The sequence below is a fragment of the Diospyros lotus genome, chromosome 4 (assembly GCF_014633365.1).
Source record: "Diospyros lotus cultivar Yz01 chromosome 4, ASM1463336v1, whole genome shotgun sequence".
Classification (NCBI taxonomy): Eukaryota; Viridiplantae; Streptophyta; class Magnoliopsida; order Ericales; family Ebenaceae; genus Diospyros; species Diospyros lotus.
Window position 1 is genome coordinate 17182362 of NC_068341.1, and position 23122 is coordinate 17205483.

Sequence of the window (23122 nt, forward strand, 5' to 3'; positions counted from 1 at the left end):
TCTAACCAAGAAAGATTATGCATCTACTTTCTAACAAGATGTCGATGAACGATGTATTGATTTTAGAATACAAAATGCACTGCAAAACCAATGGAATTTACATAAAACAAGGGAAAGGAGATTACCTCAGCCCTGCACATAAAATGTCAGCAATTTCCAGTATCAGGGCAATAAAATGTTACTGCAAGATCAATAAGCTCTAGCTTGTAATCCTAGCCTAGGCTGGGCTAGCATACACTTGGGACTTGGCCTGATAACCAACTATATCCAGGGCCTAATAATCTAATTAGGCTGAGGAGTTGACAACATCAGAATAAACTCATGCCATTTGATGGTTTTATGGCTTAGAACAAGTTTATATGTAATAACATTAACATTACCATTCTTAGCAAAAAGAAAAAAGAAAAAAAAAAAGAACTTTAACATTACCATGCCCTCACAAGATAGACTTGGGTCAAAAACTGTTATTTGATCCTTCCTCTCTGGAAAGGACACTTCATCCGGCTGAAATTAACTCGTAAGAAAAGAAGATACAGATTTTTCATCAAGTTAAAAACGAAAACACCCTTGTACAAATTGTTAAATCACTATTTAACAGTTTTTTTTTTGGGCATTTGTGGAAGTAAAATGTCAGTTAGATTACAAAACTGCATGTCAATACAAACTTATATGCACAAACATTATGAATACAATTCCCAAATAGCTTATAATAGATTAAAGGAGACTTTTAAGAAACAACTAAAAAGAAAGAACGTAGAAAAAGAAAAGAGAAGTGGAACAAAAAAGAACTTTCATAGCCAAAAAGAAACAAACTTTTCTTTCTTTCTTTTCTTTTTTTTTTTTTTTTCTTTTTCCACTTCAGCCATGAAGATTCACCTGGGCCCAGACAACTCAACTGCGTGGAGATTTTCGGTGGAGTCAACAATCCAGTCAGAGTTTGGATGAGGTGCAAGATCAACCTCCTCGCGAAGAACTTCGACCTTTTGCCATTCATCCCACTTCTCTGCCAAGCCATCTCCCTCTAGCATTCTCACCACTTCTGACATCTTGGGCCGTTCCATTGGGGAACCCTGTGTACAGAGCAGTGCAACCTGAATAAGTTGCTCTACTTCAGCTGCCACATAATTGTTCTGCAGATCAGGATCAACAAGCATCTCTAGTTTCTTCTCCTTCAAAAGTCCTTTTACCTGAACAAGTGACATGCCAGAGGTTAAAGGTTACAATGCTTGCCAGCATTGCAATTTAGACTGCAGCAGAACATAATAGCACAATGGGGCCGTGCATCTGATCATTTGATCAATTAAATATGACAAGAAGAGCCAAGAGCTATAGCTATACTTAGGATGGAGGGCAACCAAACCAAGGATCCAAATTCTAACGGATGCAACAAGCAAAACTGTAAATGCTCGGAAACTAAGAGATCCCATTTGATTGTTCATTCAATTTCTGCAGTAAGTGAACAATCCTAAGGCAAAGAATAGAGGAACTGAACACCTCCGTTCTTGGAACTACTAGCAGGGCCGGCTCAAGGCATAGGCCACTAAAGCCTATGCCTGGGGCCCTAAAAAAAGAGGGGCCCAAAAAAATGCAGCCTCCTATCCTTTGAAATTCTATTCCATGATAATTTTTGTTTGAGTTCATGCTCTATTTATTTTGTTGTTCCATTTAGACGAGCCAACTCATCAAGTCTATGGATCATTTTCTAATGTTAGACAATAAATACTGAGGTGTCATTTAGACGAGGAGGCCCCCTAACTCTCTAAGTCCACATTATTTTCCAATATTAAGCAATGAATAATAAAGTGTAAACCATTAACACAACCGAAAAAGAAAAAAAAAAGAGCAAGAAGTGGCATTATTTTAGGAGAATAATTTGATAAAACGATCTTTTGGATGACAAAAATTTTGTTTGAGGAATCTGCACTAATCTGGGAATAAAGTAATTTGGCTATATTGTCAATTGAAAAAGATTTGCTTCCTAAACTTGAATACAAAAATTTAATTAGTGATTTTGCATCTCAAAAAGCAAGTAAAGTAAATTTTTATAATTTTTAATATTTATTTATATTATTAAAAGGCCACCAAAGTAACTCTTACCTGGAGCCATAAATATTCTTAAACCGGCCCTGACTAGGTGCTTTTTCCCAGCTGTTATGGATATGAAAATAATAGGAATAATTAGGCTTAGTTGTCAACTGCCCCTATCAGAAAGTGGACGACTATAACAACAATCACAAGCCTTAATCCTAGTAGGTGAAATCAGCTACATAAATTCTAAATCAGGCAATGTTCCATGGTCCCTTATTGGTCCATTGGGCTACAATGAGCAGAGAGAGGACATCACAGTTTAGCCATGCCATTCATTTCCTAGTTCCCAGATGAGCATTTCACATCTAAGTCTTCAAAACGGATCCATAGCTTCAGAAAGAGACCCCTCCATAATTCGTCCAACATTCTTCCCTAATATCAAGCATAACAAAAATGAAAAATGATGAATGGTGCAAGCACAATGTGTTATGGCACATTTCTGGCGTTATTATCTAATTACCTAAGAGATGATAAATATGTTTGGCCAAATTAAGCCTATCACAAAAAGACAAGCTAGCAAGTATAATAAAAACTCAGTGGTGGTCAAGATGAATTCAAGACGGGTTGGCCTAGAGTAATTGAAGCCCCAAAGACCCAAGGTCATGGGTTATACTCAAACTAATAAAGATGCAAATATAATCAAAGCAATAGAGATGAAGAGCAAAATTTTAAATGCATACCCAGTCGAGTAACATGACATCGTCATCATTTGCAAGACGAGCCAGATCAAAAGCCCTCTGTCCTGTTATTAGCTCCAGAAGCATTATTCCATACCCAAATACATCAGTCTTCTCAGATGATTTTCCAGTGGAAAGGTACTCAGGAGCTATATGCCCAATTGTCCCCCGCACAGCAGTAGTAACATGGGTATCCTTATAATCCATAAGTTTAGCCAAGCCAAAGTCCCCAACAACAGCCTCAAACTCCTCATCCAATAAAATATTTGCAGCTTTTACATCACGGTGAATAATCTTTGGGTCACAGTGATCATGCAAATAAGATAATCCTCTTGCAGATCCCAATGCAATTCGTTTCCTTGTTGGCCAATCAAGAGGAGGTTCTGATGGGGGGCGTTCTACAAAAGTGCATTAAAACAAGGTGAATTGGAAGAAGGCACAGAATTCCCCTCCAGTAGGAAATATCTAAGTACCATGCCAGATTTTAAGAATGAATCAATAATGCTGAAAGCATGAACACCTATGGTAGGGAAATTGCTGATCCCAGCATACACCATTACAGCCATTGGAAACGAGATCCACCTATCTCAAAGCAGCGAACATAAAATACTGAAAAATGTATAGAAAAGTTATTCTAATTACCTCTCAAACATGATGCAACACTTCCATTTGCCATATAGGGATAAACTAGAAGTCGTTCAGTTGGTGTCATACAAAAACCACGCAATCTAAGGAGATTCCTATGCACAGCCATGCTGATCATCTCAACTTCTGTTTGAAACTGCAACTCCCCACCAGGTGTACGCTCCTCCTTTAGTCGTTTTACAGCCACCAGGGAACCATCTGCCAGCCGTCCCTTGTATACTTTACCAAATCCCCCTCTTCCCAATATATTTTTATTGCTAAACCCATCTGTTGCAACTTGTAATTCTCGAAGGGAAAACCTCTTAAGCTGCCCCAGGTGGACTTCTGGATCCTCTTCGGCTGCAAAGAAGACACACAAATAAGTTATAATCAAACTATAAAATATGTTCAATTCAATCAAGTTGTCAGTTAAACTGACCAGGCACGTCAAAGAAAAATTCTTGTGGTTTCCTGCGACGCCACCATGCAAATGCAATGGCAGGAATTGCAAACAACAGAGCAGCACCAGCAGCAACACCTCCAGCAATTGCTCCAGTGGCACTAGTCCGACCTTTTTTATTTTTTTCAAGAAACAAAAGAACAACTAAGATAAAAGTCGTACAGATTCCATGCCCTTCAATAAGACTGTTGTATGGAATAGTAACCTTAATAATCACATCAATCCAGTTGAAGAAGGATCAAGAAAATGCTAGATAAGCCTCAATTGGAAGTACAACAGAACAAATAATGAAATTAACCAATTCATAAAGTCAACATTGATTTGGTACACTCATTTGCAGCTCTGAACTTGAATATGAAAGAACCTCATTTGCCAAATAAAAAATGGCATATTTTCCACACAAATTAATGCATATGCCCAAATGTCTTCTTTTATTTTTTGAATATTTTCTGACAGATCTAACACATGTCGTGAAGTTTAAAAAAGTTTAGGACAATAACCTGGAGATGAAATTGGTGTCGGTGGTACAAATGGAGGTGGTGGTGAAAATGGAGGAGATCCTGGGCAGGGGTGTCCAGTAACCGGGCCACATAGACCCAGGTTATTAGCAAAACTGTAATTGGAAAATCAGCTATCAGCAATACCTTTGATACAGTCAGTCAATAAGCATGGTGGTCATTAGTCAGCAAGCTGACAGAAAACCTGATAGGTGTAAATAGTGAAAATGAACCATTATCTGGAACTCCTCCTGAAAGATGGTTGTTAGATAGATCCCTGCAAACAATGCAAAAAATCAGTGGACAGAGAGAGGATAGAGAGCCACATCAAGAAAAAGTGAAAGAAACTTGGTACTCACAACACTTGCAGTGCTGAGATATTAGTCAAGGACATAGGAATGGGACCTGTCAAGCTGTTGTTGTTGAGCCGTCTATCCTTACAGGGCATTATGGGAGTTTGTTAAAATCAAAATGAACCAAAGAAATTATAAGCATAAATAGGAAAAAAAAAAATGCTAGGATATATGGTCCTCTCTTGCCTAACCAGTAGAATACTGCAAAGTCTGTTGACACTGAAAGCCAAGCCCCCTAACCTGGCTATTTTTATATCATTATTACAAAAACAGATCTTGTAGAATCAGGTTACCCTTGCCCAGTAGATGATAGCTAGTCTAGTGTACATCCTAATTTCCTAAATACCATTAACCAACCCCATCCATTTTCAGAAATTCACTTTTTATACTCTTTTACCTTTTTTGTTTCATTAGCATCATTATCATGGCTCAAATGCATATTTATGGAGAAGAAAAAAGATAGCAGCAATTTCTTTATCATATGAAACATACACCTAATCATTATTGGTGTATATCACCACAAGCTAAGATGCATTTCATGTGAGAAATGAGGTTAAATCTGAATAGAAAATGAGAAATTCTATTGATAGAATTGTGAATCAAATATCTTTTTTCCATATTCTCTCTATTGATGTCAACTGTATAAACCCATATGAGGCCTCTTATAAACCCAATGATTTCTACAGAATTCTATTTCTTTTTCTCCAGTTACCAGAGTAGCTGATCCTCCTCTTGTGAACCTTTCCATTGTTCTGCTCCACTAATTTGATGCTCTGTTTGACCCATCAGATCTAAGGTTTTATTTTTTTTCCAATTTATCTTCTATTCTTTCTTTTATGGGTCTTTTTTTTTTTTTTTTTTTTTTTTGGGGGGGGGGGGGGGGGGGGGGGGGGGTGTTGTTTGTCCTAGAGTTCTTCATCAAGTTGACAATCTTGACAAAATATCATATTGAGAGAACTTTGATTAAAAACATAAAAGGATCATTAAAAGCAAACTCAATAGCAAATGAGAGCAAATCATAGAGAAATTGTCATATCACAATGAGTTTGGCGAGAATGTGGACTAGTAAGGCTTCATTCACTCTTTTCCTTAGCATAGCTGGGCCATCCTAGACTTGAACTAGAGACCTTGTCTAAGAAGTAAATCATGGCATTCATGGTCTAACCAATTGGAAGAGAATCAATAGATTTCTTTTCAGGAACAATTCAGCCTTCCCAAAATGCAACAAATAACTTTATGTTGTACTGTGCTCTTCAACTGCATTTGTTCCCCTCTTCTTCCTTACCACAGCAAGTCGAACTTTAATGAGAAGAAAAAGGAGCATTAAGAGACCTCCCTGGACTAGTGTTAGGCCTCCAGTATCATTTTCCAAACCTGGTACTTTCAAGTCAACAGATAGATAATAGACACATCCATTGCACTAATCAGTAGTAATCATAGTGACTAGGAGGCTCGAAAACCAAGAAGTGAGTTGTTTATATTGAGCACTCTTCTTATGATTAGACCCATGAGATTTTATGATCTTTCAGGAGTTGAATTATTTATACCAAGCACTCTTCTTATGATTAGTGCCTATCTCTTAGCCCCTATTTGGGAAGCGGGGTTGGATTTTATGCTCTTTCAGAAAGGGAGGATTAGCAAAATCCTATTAGTTGCAGCTTTCTACAAACACATGGCAAAAAGCATGAACAAAAAGACTCAACTCAGTGGTTAGAATACTGCAATCCCTCCTCAGAAATGAAAAAGGTGATCTTGTATTTATTGGTCTATGAAGATGTGTTGTTAGGTGTTCCATTATCCATGACCATTTACATGTAAGGCCTATTGCTCATCTAATTTTGGATCCTAATTTTGGTTAACTGGTAGTGGAGGCTTTTACTTGATGGGATGCTCTTGGCCCAGTGGATATCACTTATTTTGGTGTTGGACATAGGTGGTATACAATTGAGTTATGCATTAATGAAGATATTTTTGGTTGAGTTCTTGCCCCCCATCCCCCAAGTTCTTTCTACCATATCTTTTAACTGCAGGTTGGTTACATTTACAACCAAAATGGAAACTGAGTGTTTCATCGTTCAAAAAAGTTGAATCTTGTTCAATTATGAAAGGGAAGACTTTATTGTAGGTGAAGTATACCTAATTTAAGACATGTTGGTGTGTCTCACTACAATTTAAGACATTTATCATGGGAGAAGAGTATTCTAAACACGACAACAATAATCACAGGCCTTAATCCCACTAAATGAGATCAGCTACATGATTCTAGTTGGAAAACCATTTCTATCCATTATAATATCTTATAAAACTGTTATGCCATGTCATGTTTAAGGGCTTCCAAGTTTTTTTTCTTTTTTTTTTTTTTTTTGTCTTCCTCTTCCTCTGTATAACAACCTTCTTCCATTCTGTTCTCTCACCTCATAAGTGCATCTAGCGGTCTTCTTTCCACATATCTAACCCATTTTAGTTATATGTCATGCATCTTATCTTCACTAGCTATAACATTCTCATCTCAATTACGCTCATATTGCACATTTAGGTACTTAACTACCCAACATTTTGCACCATACAACAAAGATAATCTTATAACCCATCTTCAAGGGTTGTTTGGGCAGAACCTAACATGATATTTTACCTCTTATTTAAAACCAGTACTTAAACAAAACAACACATTTATTTATTAACCTTTTTTTTTTGCAGCACATAATTCTAATAAGTATTTCAACTTCAACACTAAAAACTCCATGAACCCAATTCTAATTGCAAATTATCTTCTCATAAATCCCTAAGTTTGGACTCTTTTCTAAATTGATTCATTGGTTATGAAATAAACTACAGTGGCATCTATTTAGGGAATAATTGCTTCAATGTGAATTCTCCTTGAAAACCTATAATCTAAAAAGGGTGTTCCCAATGCACAAGACTTGCTGTTTTTTGAGGATCAACGGATTGTGTTTTTGTACACAACCTTACTGTTGCTTTGCAAAGACAATGTTTCTACAACTTAAACGCAAGACCTTGTAGCCACAAAACAACTTTACTGTTGCTACCAAGACCGGTCAACACCTATTAAACTAAATTTTGGACCGAGCTTGATGGCATTTGCTAAGGTAATCTCACCAAAGGAGCAATTTCTATTGTTATTGTACCAACTGTCAATGTTTAAGACTTGACCTTGGTACTGCTCCACAATGATCAAAGTTAAATCACAAACCCATTACTGAGGGAAAATTCAGTGACAAACAACTAGTACCATAGAGAGGAGGCATAAACTAGAGTCTTGAAAATTTTGCCAGATCAGTTGATGTAGTTAAATAACGGAATTTTGGAAGCACAACGGAATTCATAATTGTCTCAAAAATTTCCCCTCTTTTTTTTTCTAAATATCTAGGAACTAACACTTCAACATTCCTTTTCCTGTGCATGCACTGAACCAACAATCAAGACAAGGACGAAAATTGAAGCTCTGATTCCACCCACATAGGGAGAAAATAAATGTTTCTACCTAGCTACAAAATTTATTTTCTACACTGCAGGAATCTCTGCTTTCTCATACCAAGAGTTCTAGGCATTCGTCGATTCATTAATGCTACTTGACAAATGGGTTGATTATTTGGGCTTTCTTCATTGTCATGTTAATAACAATCTCATTGGCTTTGGCTACTACCATAGCAAAGGAGAAATATAGAGCCAGGCCATGAGGTAATAATTCCATATTGATGCACGACATCCCATGCCCAAAAAGTTCTTCTTTAATTAACGCCACAATTGTGTAATTTCACAATTAGAGATAAGCAGAATTGCACAAGATAAAATCTACTGTAGATTGTTAGTATATAGTGCAAGGGCACATATGAAAATATGTGTAGATTTCCATTCTTGTGTTCTTTGACCTGTTATATATATCATACTCAGAAGCATATAGTCAGATTGAACACCTTTTTACACAGTATCAGAGCCACAGGCACAGGCACAGCTGCACCTTTCCATACAGCTATAGTTTTAGGACTTCACCTAACAAATTCGCCTCTACTTGAAAAGGAGGTTATCCAGCTGCACCTTTCTATACAGCTACAATTTTAGGGCTTCATTTCTGCCACAAGACTACCTTTGGCATCCTTTCTTTGCTGTTTGTAGCTAGCTCCCATGGTATATGTAGTGTGAATAAGTCTGGGAATGAAAATTCATGCTACATGGTTGTCAATGGAGAGAATAATTATACTTGAACTGTTGAGAAGCAGCTCAACCCCAACTAGGACTAGGTGAATGTTATTCGACTGGGTTTGGGATTGGAGATTTGAATCCTAAGGTCAGAAGCGGCACCTGAAACCCACCTTACCTCACCGGGGTAGGACTTTATTCAGATTTGATTTCTCTTCTCTATGATCCTAATGTTGATTTTTGTTGTGCATTTCTTATAAGTTTATATATATATAAATCTCATTATCTAGCAAAACAGATCAAGGAAGACCAAGAAAAACTTGGTGGAAGACACTTAGTTATGGTATGAGTTAATAAGGGCCTTATATAAGACAAGGCCATAAATGGAAATGACTGATGACTTGATAAAAACTTGATATATTGTTATTGTTTACAAAATCTCATTAAATTGGAAATAATAGGACAAGTTTGAAGATCCCAATTTCTTGTTTGGGGGCAAGGATGGTATTTAAATTTTTTACCTCAACAATGCACAAGGCAAGGTACGTGCACAATTTTTTTTTTTTTTTCTGGAGAGGGGGGGGGTTGGATCAAATTTGGAAACAGGTGAGTAAAACCCATCCCCTATTCCGTCCCATCCCATTGCCAGTCCTAACAATTACTAGTAATCTTGACTTCATCATTTGCTTCCAGAAGAAATCAACAAATTTCTTGGAATTCTACAAGATCCTCTGATCTTTGACAGATGGTCAGAATCCTACTCAAAGATCCAATATCCACTCTATCTGTTTCCTATGAACCCCCCCCCCCCCCCCCCCCAAAAAAAAAAAAAAAAAAAAAAAAAAAATGGTTGTCTTTTTCCTAGCAACTTCAAATAAAGATGCTTAAGTACATTTACCTCTATCAAAACGGTGCATTCCACAATGCATAATTTTACAACTTTTGTGAAACTTGTAAGATTCAGCTAGGCTTGATCATAAAGACCCCTTGAAGGAGGCATCTCTTCTCACTAAGTCACGATTCTATTTTGCTACATTCCTTATCTCCTCCTTGACTCTCATTCATCTAATTGTTAGCCATGGCCACTTTTAAAGTGTATTAGAGTGGTTGTATTTATTATATATACTTATCTTCCGTCTTAGTGCCATTCTATCAAGAACTGTGCATGTGTCTTAATCAAAATTTGAATTTTTCACTAAATTTAGTTTTTATTCATACAAACTTGATGTTGATAAACTGTGAGTTTAAAAATTCAATATGGATTAAGAACTTCTCAAAGAGAAAAAAAGAATTTTCCAAGACAATAAAATGTCAAGAAGCATAAAAGGTCTTTAATAGATTACAGGTCTTGATTTAATATTTTTGCATCTCCTCGACCAAAATGGCTTGTAAATTTGTATTGATGGAAATATAATCTTGTATCATCCTTGCAGCAATTCATTACAATTTTCTAAACTAGCTAGTTTGATAAATTTTCACCAAATATTATCTATCCCTCAATAGGAGGTGTGATCCAACCACACCTTTATGCATAGCAACATTGTTACGATTTCACTTCAATCACTAGCACTACCTTTGGCTTCCCCCTCATTATTGTTTGTAGCCAGATTCCATATTGCAAGAGATGGTGTGCACGAGGCTAGGAGTGCATTCATGTTATATGGTTGCCAATTGCTAGCGATTATGACTATCATTTACTTCCAAAAGAAGTCAATGAATTTCTTATAAGAACCCTACAAGATCCATTCATTCTTTCTTATTTGGTAGACAGTCAAAACTTCATTTGAGAACAAATCCCATTAAAAGGTCTAATGTAAACTAGATTTATTCTCGAGAGTGCCCCCAAAAAAGAAGGAAGTTTTCCTCTTAGTACCAACTTTGAGTTGAGACATTTAAGTGTGTTTATCTCTATGAGAATGGTGCAATCCTCCAGACAAGGTTATTTTACCACTAGAAGAGTTGTGTTTCTGGTAAATAGTTGCCCGAGCTTGATCATAGATACCTAGATTGTGAGGATGCCCCTCTTCTCTTGAAGTCATGTTGCTATTTTTCCAAGTTCCTTAGCTCCTAACTATTCATTTATCTGACATAGAGCCACTTTTGATTCTGCAATATTTTTTATTAATTAGGAAAACAGCCCCCAAGACCCTAGTCATTTACATGGAGACTCCCAATGGTTTAGAAATGTCTCCGGGGGTCCCTATGGCATATTTATTTATTTATTTTTCCAGAACAATCCCTCTGTTACTGACATGTTTAATTACACGCCAATTACATGAAATAACCTTAAATAAATTATGTTAAATTAAATTTACCCAAAAGAAAAATAAAATAAAAGCCCCATTGCCACCAAAGATTGCCAATCTTGGGAACCCATTGCTGATAATGGGCTTTGGTAGGTGGAAGCCAAAGAAGAAGAAGAACAAGATTTGGGAAAGGGCTCTTCTCCAAATTTGCGATGGCAAAGGTAAGGTTCTCTAAGCAGGTCAACAACGACAACAAATCTATTTTCCACGACAGCAACTCCCCATATCTCATCTCAGTTGCAACAATGGTTGTCGACCTCTTCAATAGTGACAACCTCTAGGTCATCTTCTCTGACTAGGCTCTCTCCCAACAACATTGGTGGCAGGTGACAAGGCTCCTTCCTCTCATGGCAATCATAGTGGCAGATCTGCCCTTCAATTGATGCCTACTTCTCCCCCTTGTAGTTCTAAGCGATAGCTCCTCTTTGGTCATGTTAGCTTCTTATTCAATGTCTTCTCCAAGGCCGACTTTCGCATTTGCCAGCCCCTCAAAGACATTTTTAAACCACATAGTCTCCTTGCAAATGGCCTAACTATAGGAGGTCTGGAGGCAATTACCCTTATTAACTCCATAATAGTGCAGGATACATGCTACACCATTATTTTGAATCAAGAGACAGATTTCAAGAAATGGAAAACAAATGCATTCACTCTATCAATTAAATCTGATGTCTGTCCTAAACATGACAAATTTGTGACAGCAATTTATAGTACACTGAACATTCCAACAAGAAAATGCATTATTTGGAGATTCAACACCAATAATTGTTGATAAAAGATTCCAAAATTTCTAGTTTTCTCTGCATGCAATTTGTTATTCATTTTCTTTTCATTGTAAAATACTCAGTTCCAAATATGGCCTAGTCTAATAGCAAAATGACTAGGTTTTGTATTAGCACCATCCACAACTTGCCACCTCTAGGTCCTTTTAGTTCTTGAAATTTGGTGAAACCAACTAAACAATGGGAATCTTATTTATCTTCAATCTTACGTTATTACTTATTTTCCCAGAAAAAATCTTCTAGCTCATCCTTCCTTGCCTACAACCTCAAACTGTCAATTCCAACTAAAATTGAAAGGATACAAATTCAATTTTCCAGAAAATAAACAAATTAGTTTTTAATGATTATATGATGATTAGATCCTATATTAATGGCTTTCTTGACTTAGAGAAAACTCACACCATCCAAAATATGATATTTTACAACATTTCATGTAACTGAGTTGAGACTCACAAAGAGTAAACTAACACTGTTAGTACCATTATGCCCTTTGCTACAACCAATTCTTTCAACCCTCATAAAGGTATTAATCACTGTCACATGTGACCAGGTAGTGAATTTAACATGAAAAGGAAGGGAAAATAAGAAGCAGAGATACAGCTATATGATTCTAGTAAAGAGGACATAGAAAGATAAAGTACACACAGGAAGCGCAGTTTTGAAAGCTTGCCCAAAGCGTCTGGAATAGGACCAGTAAAACTGTTCAAGTAGAGATCCAAGCTCACCAAGTTAGTCAGATTTCCGAGATCACTAGGAATTGGTCCAGTAAGGTTGTTACTGTACAGTTCCCTGTCATTAGAAAATTCATATCAATGGCCCATCATACATATTGAAGATAACAGATGAATTTCCATGAAACATGCATGAAGCCATCAACAACAACGTCCCAAGCCTGAAATTCCAATCCCGCTTTGAAAAAGAAATAATCAGATCTGAAACAAGCCAAGATCAATCTTACCAACAGACAAATGAATATCAAGTTGTACTTGTACACTTATGACAGATGAACATTTGTAACACCTATATATAACCATCAAGAGATAGTTATGTTCCAAACTATACATTCTTCTTCCCATTCTATGGCTCAGCTAGTATAGAATGGTGTCACAGATGGAGATGCAGCAGATAATGTTATGTTCAGCAGAGTCCAGAGGCATCCATGACCAGATAAGAGTGTTATAATTGTTCCACCACTCAATGGCTAGACCAGAAATTTATGTTGCCTTCACAATCAACAATCCCATCCCAATTACAAGACATTATGATTCTGGCAACTTGCACCAGCTCTGTGTATAACCTGCTACTCTACCTGCACCTCTGAGCATTTCCAGTGTGTTTCTTTGTTTTTTTTTTTTTGTTTTTTTTCCGGCTAAATAAGTGTGTTTCTGTGTTGGTTCAGAATATATAAATCTCTAAATGCAAAGTCACTAACATTCACATATGATTCGTGGAAGTAAGAAATCACAGTCTTTGCATTGCGTGAACTACATAAAAGCCCATCATTGGCAGTATATGCAAGAAAGAAAATGAAATTAATAGCCAGTTGATATAAATAATGCCATCAATTCTTTTATTTCAGGACATGTGAAGATGCAATCCCATGGTTCAGTTGAAACCAAAAGGGGGTAAGCAATGAAGTGCAAATGTAACAATCACAAATAACAAACTAAAATCAAACCTAATACCAGGTCATGAGAGTGAAACTCACAAGTACTGTAAATTCTTCAGCAGGCCGAGCTGAGGGACCAATTCACCAGATAAAGCTGCATTGCCAAGATCGCTGGAAAAATATATGTAGAAGATATATCATACGCATTAACATGTGCAAATTAATGTGTAAATATACTCATAACTCTTGAACATTAATATAACAGGATGCTTACACTCTAATTACACTATTTTCATTGTTGCATGTTACATGAAACCAGGTGCAGGGGTTAACAAGGGTTGGATCCCAACTCTGCAGCACATTGTTAGGATCATCCAAGTTAGCTCTTAAGCTGTGCAAGGCATCACCTGTTTACAGAAACAGTTAGATTCAAACTATTAACAATGTCGAAGTAAAGGCACATTGTATCAAATGTTTGACTATATATAAATCAGAGTGCATTGCCTTCTCCAATTGCTAGAAACAGAAGCAAATTCAAATAAGATGCGAGTCATACGTGTCACCACAAGGAGAATGGATAATTGGTGTAAACAGTGTAACTTTATACTTAAATCTAAATAGAAGGCAATTTTTGTAGATTTTGTAAAAATGCTCCAAATGTGATACAGTTGATTGTTCCCCGAGTATCATCTCTGTGTGCACATCAGACAGCTGCAAAGGAAGTGCATTCATCTTTCAAATAAATCCAAGAATCCAGCTGTGTCTCAGGAATAGATCACCTACCATACCTACTAAATTTACCACTTCCTAACAGGTAAAGGATATACATCAATTAATGCCAGAATCCGGTGTGAAATTTGATCCCTCACCATCCAAATTCCAAACAAAGAAACTTCAATTCACATGTTTAACACCATACCAGACCAAAGATTCTCACTTGTTGAAGCAAAAACTGAAAATCATCATTTTTATGAAGTAACGGGAAATAGGAAAAAGCCAAAATCCGAAGCATATGAACATTTACACACCTTCCATATTGGCACAGACGAAGCTCAGTGGACAAACAACCGTTACCAACCACCACAAGCACAATCTCCCCACCACCTTTCTCGCCATTGCCATCTTGTTCACAGAGAACACAAGCAGCCACATATCAACATTCATCCGCTTCACTGGCGGTCACATCTAGCCAGGAACCTTCGCCAGATCCAGACTCTGTAAAGCACAGAAACGGCATTACAAAACCCTAGCCCTCAATTGCCTAAATCCCCACCGTTCTTGGCCGAAAAAGAGTCAGCAAAAGCAGGATCAAAAGTCGATCTCGTGACGCAACGCCGAATGAGGCGACCAGAAGAGAACAAAACAAATTCAGGACTCGGTTTCCGAATCCTCTCGCTATAAAGGTCGCTTTTTCCTCCCCGTTGCGCTTTTGCCTGCTCTCCCTCTCTCTCTCTATTCACAGTGTGTCCTCAAAAGTGCGTACTGAAGTGCAGAGTGTAATACGCATTTTATCTTTTGGGGGCGTGCAATTCGTGAGGGCTGCCCGAACGGTGCCCGAGCTGCCCGGCTTGGTCAAAACGGCTTCGCGCTGTTCTACTTTGCACACGAATCGGTGGAAAGCGACAGGAGTTTCTAAACCCCCGTTTTGTGGCTTGGTGTGGGGCCCACTCGCTTCAAGGGTATTTTGGGAAAATCGTGCCTATTGGCTCAAAGTGGCTTTTTTAAATATTTTTTCATAAATTATGTATGCTTTTTAGAATTTGAGGATATTGACAATAAATATTCTTTACTTATAAATAAACTTTAAAATTAATAAGAGTAGTAAATTGTAGTTTCCTTCCTAAACACATAATTCTTTGAATTTTTCCTTTTTCTCTATAAATACAACTTTTGATCAAATTTTTGAAACTTAAAAGATTATTTTGTTTTTATAATTCAAAGATGAATGGTTTGTTTAAAATATGGACTGATTAGTTTTTGCAATTTTTATTTAGATAAATTGGGATTTCAATTTGTTTAGGGATTAATTTGAATTAATGATTATAGTTTTTATATTTTTAATTATTTTCTTCTCGAGTAATCAATTGTTGCCACTTTCTTCTCGTTAAGGGTATTTGTTATTTTATTTTTAATTAATTTATAATAATAGAATTATTTATTTAAGATTAATTGAAGTATTACAGTCATTTTCTTTTTGGACATATTTTATTAAATATGATTTTTGATTACTATAAAATGGGTTAAGTGTCTAAAATTATAAATTTTAAAGGGATTTAATATATTTTAGCCTTTAAAATTTAATCCAAATTGCACAAAGTATAGACAATTGAAGTAAAACTGACTACTTTATCAACTGTATCACGTATTCGATGTATTTAATAATTAAAAAAAAAGGACTTTTTGATTGGTTGTGACAACAAATGAAAGTGACAGCACCCATGAAAGGGCACAGGGGCCGAGCGGGGGCCCAAGGGTGGGTCCGGGGTGGGGGATAGCGGATGGCCAAATCCCAAAGTCGAAGTTTGGAGCGGAGAGGATATTTATGGAATTTGTGAGAGAAGGGGCGGGCGGGCGGGCGGGGGGGAGAGTCAAAACTAATAATGATAATAATGAAGGGAGGGAAGGGCACAGCACTAGAAGAGTGAGTTATTAGAGAATTGAGAGCGAAAGACAGACAGGCCCCCACTTTGTCCATTTATGTTTGTTTTTGGCTTTTTGCTTTCCCCTTTTGGTTTTGGTGGTGGTAACTGGCATCGCTGTTTAATATTTGAAACTTTTCCTGCCTTTAATTTGGACCAAATCCCCTCACCCTCCCTCACCCTCTTTCTTCTATATTCCCTTTGTTTTAAGGTTTTCTGATATTTGTATTATTCCTATTTTGGGACTCAGTTTTTCTTTCTACATTAAACCTTGCTGGCTGGCTGGCTGGCTGGCTGGAGTGGAGTGGAGTGGGCCTACCACTAACACTACCAAACCCCTAGTCCTCTTCAATTAGGGAGGGGACTGCTAAATAATTATTCGCCAAATCATTTGTTATATTTATTCCTGAGGTCCATTTGCATTTATATTGGGCCTGGAGGATATTTTCATTGCGCCTCCTCTGGCTGGAATGGCCCACTTTCGTCAGGTGTGGCCCTTTACGTATTGTAAACTGAAGTCGTGATGAAATGATATAATAATATTTTTTGCAATCTTTTGTAATTATAGCTTATTTTAATGTAAATTTTTAGGATAAATTACACTCTACATTTCTTAAGTTTCAATAAATTATAACGTGTACCCTCACATCTTAAAAAAATACATTGACAACATCTCTTTGAAACAATTATTCAGAAATTCATGTAATTGTGAATTTAATCTCAAGAGATAATGTAACATCCCCCTCTCCCATGTTGCTAAACTGAAAATGGGATTTTTTAAAAATAAATAAATAATTAAATTAATTCAACTTTCTTGGTTAAATTAATTCTTTTTCCATTGACATTTCTAGTAAATTGAAATTGTTGAACTCTTTATTTGTAAATTCTAGGCCATTGAGCTTCTTTATTCTCCCACATGTTTGTGTCTCCTCCAACTTCTTCCATTTCTTGAATTTTTGAAAGTCTTGATCCTTTGATTTCAGTATGTACAACCATATTTTATGAAAAAGTCATACATGAATGACACAAAATAATTTTCACCATCAAGTGACTCACTCTTAGCTTAGTCCCTACAAGTTAGAGTGAACGTAGTTATGAGTATCCGAGGAAATATGAACTAATTTGTTGAATTTCAATCTTGAGGTCTTTCCATATATGCAATATTCACCGAACTTTATTCCTCCAAGTTTACTTGCTCCAAGTAGGCCGCGTCCCCTTTCATTAACATAAGCCAATCCGTTCTGCCATAGCTCAGTCTCATCTAAATCATTCTTTATGACAGTGCAACAACATCCATCACCATGCTGCCTTGCAAGATGTATAGACTATTTTCTTTGGTGTATTTCATCACAATTAAGCATTCCCTTGTCACTTTCAAGACACTTCCCTTAGCCTTGTAACAAAAGCCATTTGTGTTTAGTATGCCAAGTGATATCAGGTTTTTCTTGCACTCGAATATGTACCTCACATGTTATACATCTTTATTGTCACTGAGCCAATGCCTTGGACTTTGCAACTCTTATTGTTTCCAAGTAGCACCCGTTCACCATCTATTGGTCTGAAATTTTCAAATCAATTTGTTGATAAATTTGTGTTTTGACTTTATGAGAAAATAGTTTTTGGTAAATTTAAATGATAAGATATATTTTTAATAAATTTGGTTCATTGATGATATCCAAAACATTTTGAAGTACTCTTAAGTTTGATGATTTTATAATCAAGTATGTTTTCAAAATAGTTGAGTATATGTTGAAAATAATTGAATATTTCATAAAGCATGTAAGAATCAATCAAGCAAACTCTTTGGAAAAATCGAGTAAAGCTTTTGAAAACTCTTTGTGAAAATCTTATCAAGTATGTTTTGAATATAATCTAGTAATACTCAGTTTATTTTCAAATTAATCAATTATATGTATGTATAATTTAGTAAAAATGTGATATAGTCGAGTAACAAGATTCATATACTCGAGTGTGTTATGAAATTTGTTGACATCTTAAATTTAATTGAGTAATAATCTTTTGTACTCTAGTAAATCTGTTTTTATAATTGAGTATCTTCTTTAAAAAATCAAGTGAAGTATTTTAGTAATCAAGTAAAGTTATTTTGTACTCGAGTATATATCTTTTTTAATTGAGTAAAGATGAGCTAAAAGTTGGACAAGTTTCTGGACCTAAGTTTAATCGAGTAACAATTGTTTGTACTTGAGTTAAAGATTAAAAATAATTGAGTAAACTTAGTTTTGTAATTAAGTGAATAATGTAGGTTTTTGAAACATAAAAGTTAGTCGAGTAATGACTTGGTCATACTCAAGTAAGCTTAAAATATAATCAATTACATACCTTATCCAATTGAATAAAGATCAAACTTAGTCGAGTAAGTCTAAAACTTAGTTGAGTAAGTATTTTGTGTTTGATTTCAAAAAATATAGTCGTTAGACACATTAAATGTTGTCAGTTTCATGTTTTCAATTCATTAAATCCATTTCAGACAACATGAGAATACTTTTGTGAATTTATATCTATTGTTTAATATTTATACAGACAAAAACTGGCAATTATGACTCAATTAAAACATTATAATTGTAAATTGCCATGTTAGTTAACATTTAATGCAGTAAATCTATAAATAGTTGTGTGGAATGCTAAACAATGTTACAACAATTGAACATACACAAAAGAATCTATTACAAGAGCTTGAGCAAAGCATTCAAAATATTTTCAAAAGCTTTTTCATTCTCAAGTGCTTTCATTATCATCTTTTTGTGAGATTTTCAAAGAGAGTATACTTTATTTATAAATCTTGTAACTTTCTTGAAAAAGGGAGGTGAATTGAGCATTGTGACTATTTTTACAATATTAAAATATTATGCATCAAAACTGATTTGAAATGATACTTTTCATAATATAAAAAACTTGTAGTAGATTGATATAAGATTATATGCATTAAAATATTTTTCATAAAAATTAATTTAAATATATTTCAACCATAGAATATATACATGTATAGATGAGAAGCAGCGTTTGAAGCTAAGTATAAGAGAACATTTATGATGATAGTAATATCATTTTGCTTACTTTACTTCACAAAATTTTCATCTACAAGTCTCATAAACAAATATATGCATTTGAGAAATAAACATGAAATCAGAGAGGTTAGAAAATCTTTTGAATGAAAACTAGAGAAAATTGTTTGATGTTGATTGAGATTAAATCAAATGAGAATACATTGTATATATAGAAGGTGAAAAATAATACCATAAAAAACATAAGAAGCAAACCACGAAAACATAACATTTTTGAGTGGATCAACCAATAAGCCTAGTCCATTACCTTAACTTCTAACTAAGAATTTTGAAAACATTTAGTAAGGGATTTAGCTTTTATGGATCAACTACAACACATACATAGTTTTTATAGGTTCAATTGAAACCTCCATTTTTCATGGGCTAAGTAGGAATCCCAATTTTTACAAGAACAATTGTAACATCTATTTTTTGTAGGTTAAACAGTAGTATATGCTTTTACAAGTTAAGCAGTAACCTCTACAATTGGCTTTTTCATCCTAAGCTTAGCCACAACCACTACCTTTCAAGGATAAAACATAAAATTTTACAAATTTCACAAAAGATGTGAAAAGATTTCTTAAGAGAAAAATATGAGATAATACAATGAGTGCTGACATTCTCTTGAACAAAATAAAGTTAAAAGATATTACTGAATAAGACACTCAACTCTTTTGTTTCTAATTTATGGTTTAAAAAGATCTTCATAAGCTTGACTAGATAATGACTTGAAGTGGAAGAAGATGAGCATGAAGGATTATCACTCAAGCAGTGAACTTTGACCCGAAAGTAATTAGGCTTTGTCTTGTCTAGGTTTAGATTGACTCTACATTGCTTAGATTTCAGCTTTCACAGCACTTGATCTCTTGCAGTATTTGGCTTTTTATAGAAGCTTTGAGACTTGAATTTTTCCTTTGTTACTTGCACATACTCACATCTTCTTTTGATTTGACTGATAATAACCAAATTTGTCAAGATAGACATTTTGCATATTGTATATAAACATATTTAAGATCTTGTTATAAGAAGACATAATCAGACTTTTTAAAATAAAGAGATAAACCTCAAACGGTAAAAAATAGTCATTTCTTTCTTTTCTAAGTAACAGCTATATTTTTTTGAAATTTGACAATCGATAGGGTTGCAAATGAGTTGAGCCATTCAGACTCAGCTCGGTGTTCAGTTTAGTAAAAGCTCGTTTCAATTCGTTTGTTAAGGTAAATGAGTCGAGATTGAGCCTAACTTTGAAACTCGATTTGTAAATGAGTCAAGTTTGAACTCAGTAAAACTCGGCTCGTTAACTCGCAAGTTGGCTCAATTAGTGACTCACGATTAGCTCGTTTATAAATACATTAATAAATTTATTCATAATTTTATAAATATATTATATTTTTGATTAAATAATATATATAATATATTTTTATATATAAATATCATATATATTATTTAAATAAAATTACATATTAATATGCTCATATCATCATTACTATCTCATCTCCAAGAAACCTATCTGCCAAACTTTCCATCTCCAACCATATTATAAAGTAATGCTTGTAAAGTTTGAAGAAATGAACGATTAATATGAAAATGACTCATAGTGGCTCGACTGAACCAATCTAATCCACTACCTTAACTTCTCACTAAAGATTTAAAAAAAAAAATCACTAAAATCTCCTATTTGATCCCAAGTAGGCTCTCTAGCACAACTGCTAGAATTACAACCTCCTACTTATACAAAGTAGGCCATTTGCAACCTTGCTAAGTAATATATAATGAATTTTGAAGAAAATATGATCTGAGAGATGAATCTCTCAGTTACAATATCTTTCAAAATTATATACAAAGTTAAAATAAAATAATACAAATGATATACAAAACCTTTTGAGAAAAAAGATTGAAAACATAAGTATACTTGAAGAGAATAATATGACTTGAAGCTTGTAATGGTTTGTTCTAACTCTTTGATGCACAATTGACTAGTAAGGTTTATAGATTTTTTCCAACCCTTGAATTTATTAGCCATTGATGGAGCCATTGGACGCATTTAATGCCTACAAAAACTAGCCATTTAAGATTGTTAGTAAAGGAATTGTCAACAAGTACTCAATTCGATCGATAATTTTCTTGGAGGCATTTGAAATTTCAAGAAGGTTTTTGAAAACTTTTGACATTTTTAAATGAAAAGTCGACTTCTTCAAGTTCCTTGGAGCAAAGTGCTGTAGTCACCTCATGAAGGTATATCTTATGTCTACCAAACTTGATTGTGGCTTTAACCTCTTTGTATGAGTTGAGCAAAGAATTCAACAGGATGATGACTTGGATCTCATCACCTTTCTTCTTGTCGTCCACTAATGCTAAAGAAATTGCAATTTTCTTGAACTCATCAAGATTTTGTTCAAGATTCTTCGAGGTGTCCGTCTTAAAGCCAAAGAACCACTTATTTAAGATGATTCTATTGATGAGTGACTTGGTTTGATATAAATCCTCAAGCTTCTTCCAGGCTTCGTAAGCTGTTTCGAACCTATCGATTTGTCTCAGTATTTTATCAGCCAAGTATAATATGATTATCGAATAGGCATTCTCCTAAAGCTCATTCTTGGTAGAATCAACCATGGTCGATGGCAATGTACTCAGTTCTTGAATGGCCGATTGCAACTTATGTTGAACTAAGAAGGCTTTCATCTTTTTCTTCTAGGAATTGAAGTCTTCGGTGCTGTCAAACGGATTTAACTCAAACTTCAAACTCCCCATCTCACTGGCAAGTCGTCAAGATCAATCGTTCTTACTTTCTTGAGTCGATAAATCAATCTCCAAATCTCTGATACCACTTTGTGAATGCAAACCAATAACTCAAGTGCATGAATCTAGTTGGCACAATTCATCGAACACATGACAATCAAAAACAACCAAGACTTATACTGGTTCGATTCCAATGCGGAATCTACATCCAGTTTTGGTGCTATACCAGATAATCCACTAATTCAATGTCCAAGAAACAGTACAAGGCATTCACGATTACAATCGAATTCAATCTCTTTCCTCACTTTCCAAATCTCATTACAAATTCACTGACAAAGCCACGACCTTCTTAAGAATATACAAGCGAAGCACTCAAAATTCTTTCTGCGTAATCTCACAGCCTCTCAACCTGTGTCTCTTACCAAAATGATGATCTCATTCTATTTGCAGCGAATGACTTGTATACTGAACCCAAGTCATGGAAGAAATGTTACCAGCAATAACGGTTTAAATTGTTTTTATCAATTCTTAATAATAGGACCAATTCTCAACAATATCTAATAAATAATTACCACACACATTCCCAATGTGTGGATAGCCAATTGCTCTTTGTTGGAATTGTCAATAAATTGTAAAACAATGAACTCAAAAGTCTGAATGTAGTGATTGGGTAAAATTGTAATGATTTTATATGCCCCTTCCATCAATAGAATTTGATAATGTCACACAGCCTAAGACCAGGTACATATTAAGAGCCCTATAAGAGAACCCATCTTGGCTACAAAACATTGGTTACCTATAAGAGAACCCATCATCACTTCTCTTATTTGGGTAAAGAACTCCATTGTTAACCGATTGATCCCATCATGATGGGATTCCCCTATCTATTTTGAATGGTCAATTGGTCATCATAGAACACACGAATAATTGAAAAAGAGATGAGAAAGGGAGCTAAGAGAGATGACCTCGTGGGTTTGATTTGATCAAACCCGGGAAAAAAAAAGATTAGAGGAAGGTTTTGCTGAAAAAGAAGGGAGAGAAAGATAGTGGTTGATGAATGGCTAACGATGGTGATGGCTAAGGCACAAGAAACAGAGAGGGAGAAGAAAGAGTATGAGAGGAAAGGAG

At 35.3% G+C, this 23122-nt stretch overlaps 1 protein-coding gene across 3 annotated transcripts; it reads right to left on the reverse strand.

The window, feature by feature from the left end:
• Positions 1-402: 402 nt before the first annotated feature.
• On the reverse strand, positions 403-15030 carry LOC127799893 (somatic embryogenesis receptor kinase 1). 3 transcript variants are annotated; one of them, XM_052334147.1, is made up of 11 exons: positions 14583-15030; positions 13829-13961; positions 13654-13725; positions 12671-12734; positions 4706-4782; positions 4552-4623; positions 4350-4462; positions 3829-3960; positions 3408-3749; positions 2769-3163; positions 403-1187 (listed from the first exon to the last, which is right to left on the reverse strand). In XM_052334147.1, exons 1-11 carry the CDS (start codon positions 14716-14718, stop codon positions 873-875), a joined length of 1851 nt encoding a protein of 616 aa, XP_052190107.1. In that variant the 5' UTR covers positions 14719-15030; the 3' UTR covers positions 403-872. The 3 variants fall into 3 exon arrangements, with proteins under 3 accessions (XP_052190107.1, XP_052190106.1, XP_052190108.1); XM_052334146.1 differs by having other exon boundaries at positions 405-1187; positions 4706-4777; positions 12591-12734; XM_052334148.1 differs by lacking the exon at positions 403-1187 and adding an exon at positions 1257-2148 and having other exon boundaries at positions 4706-4777; positions 12591-12734.
• Positions 15031-23122: the final 8092 nt, after the last annotated feature.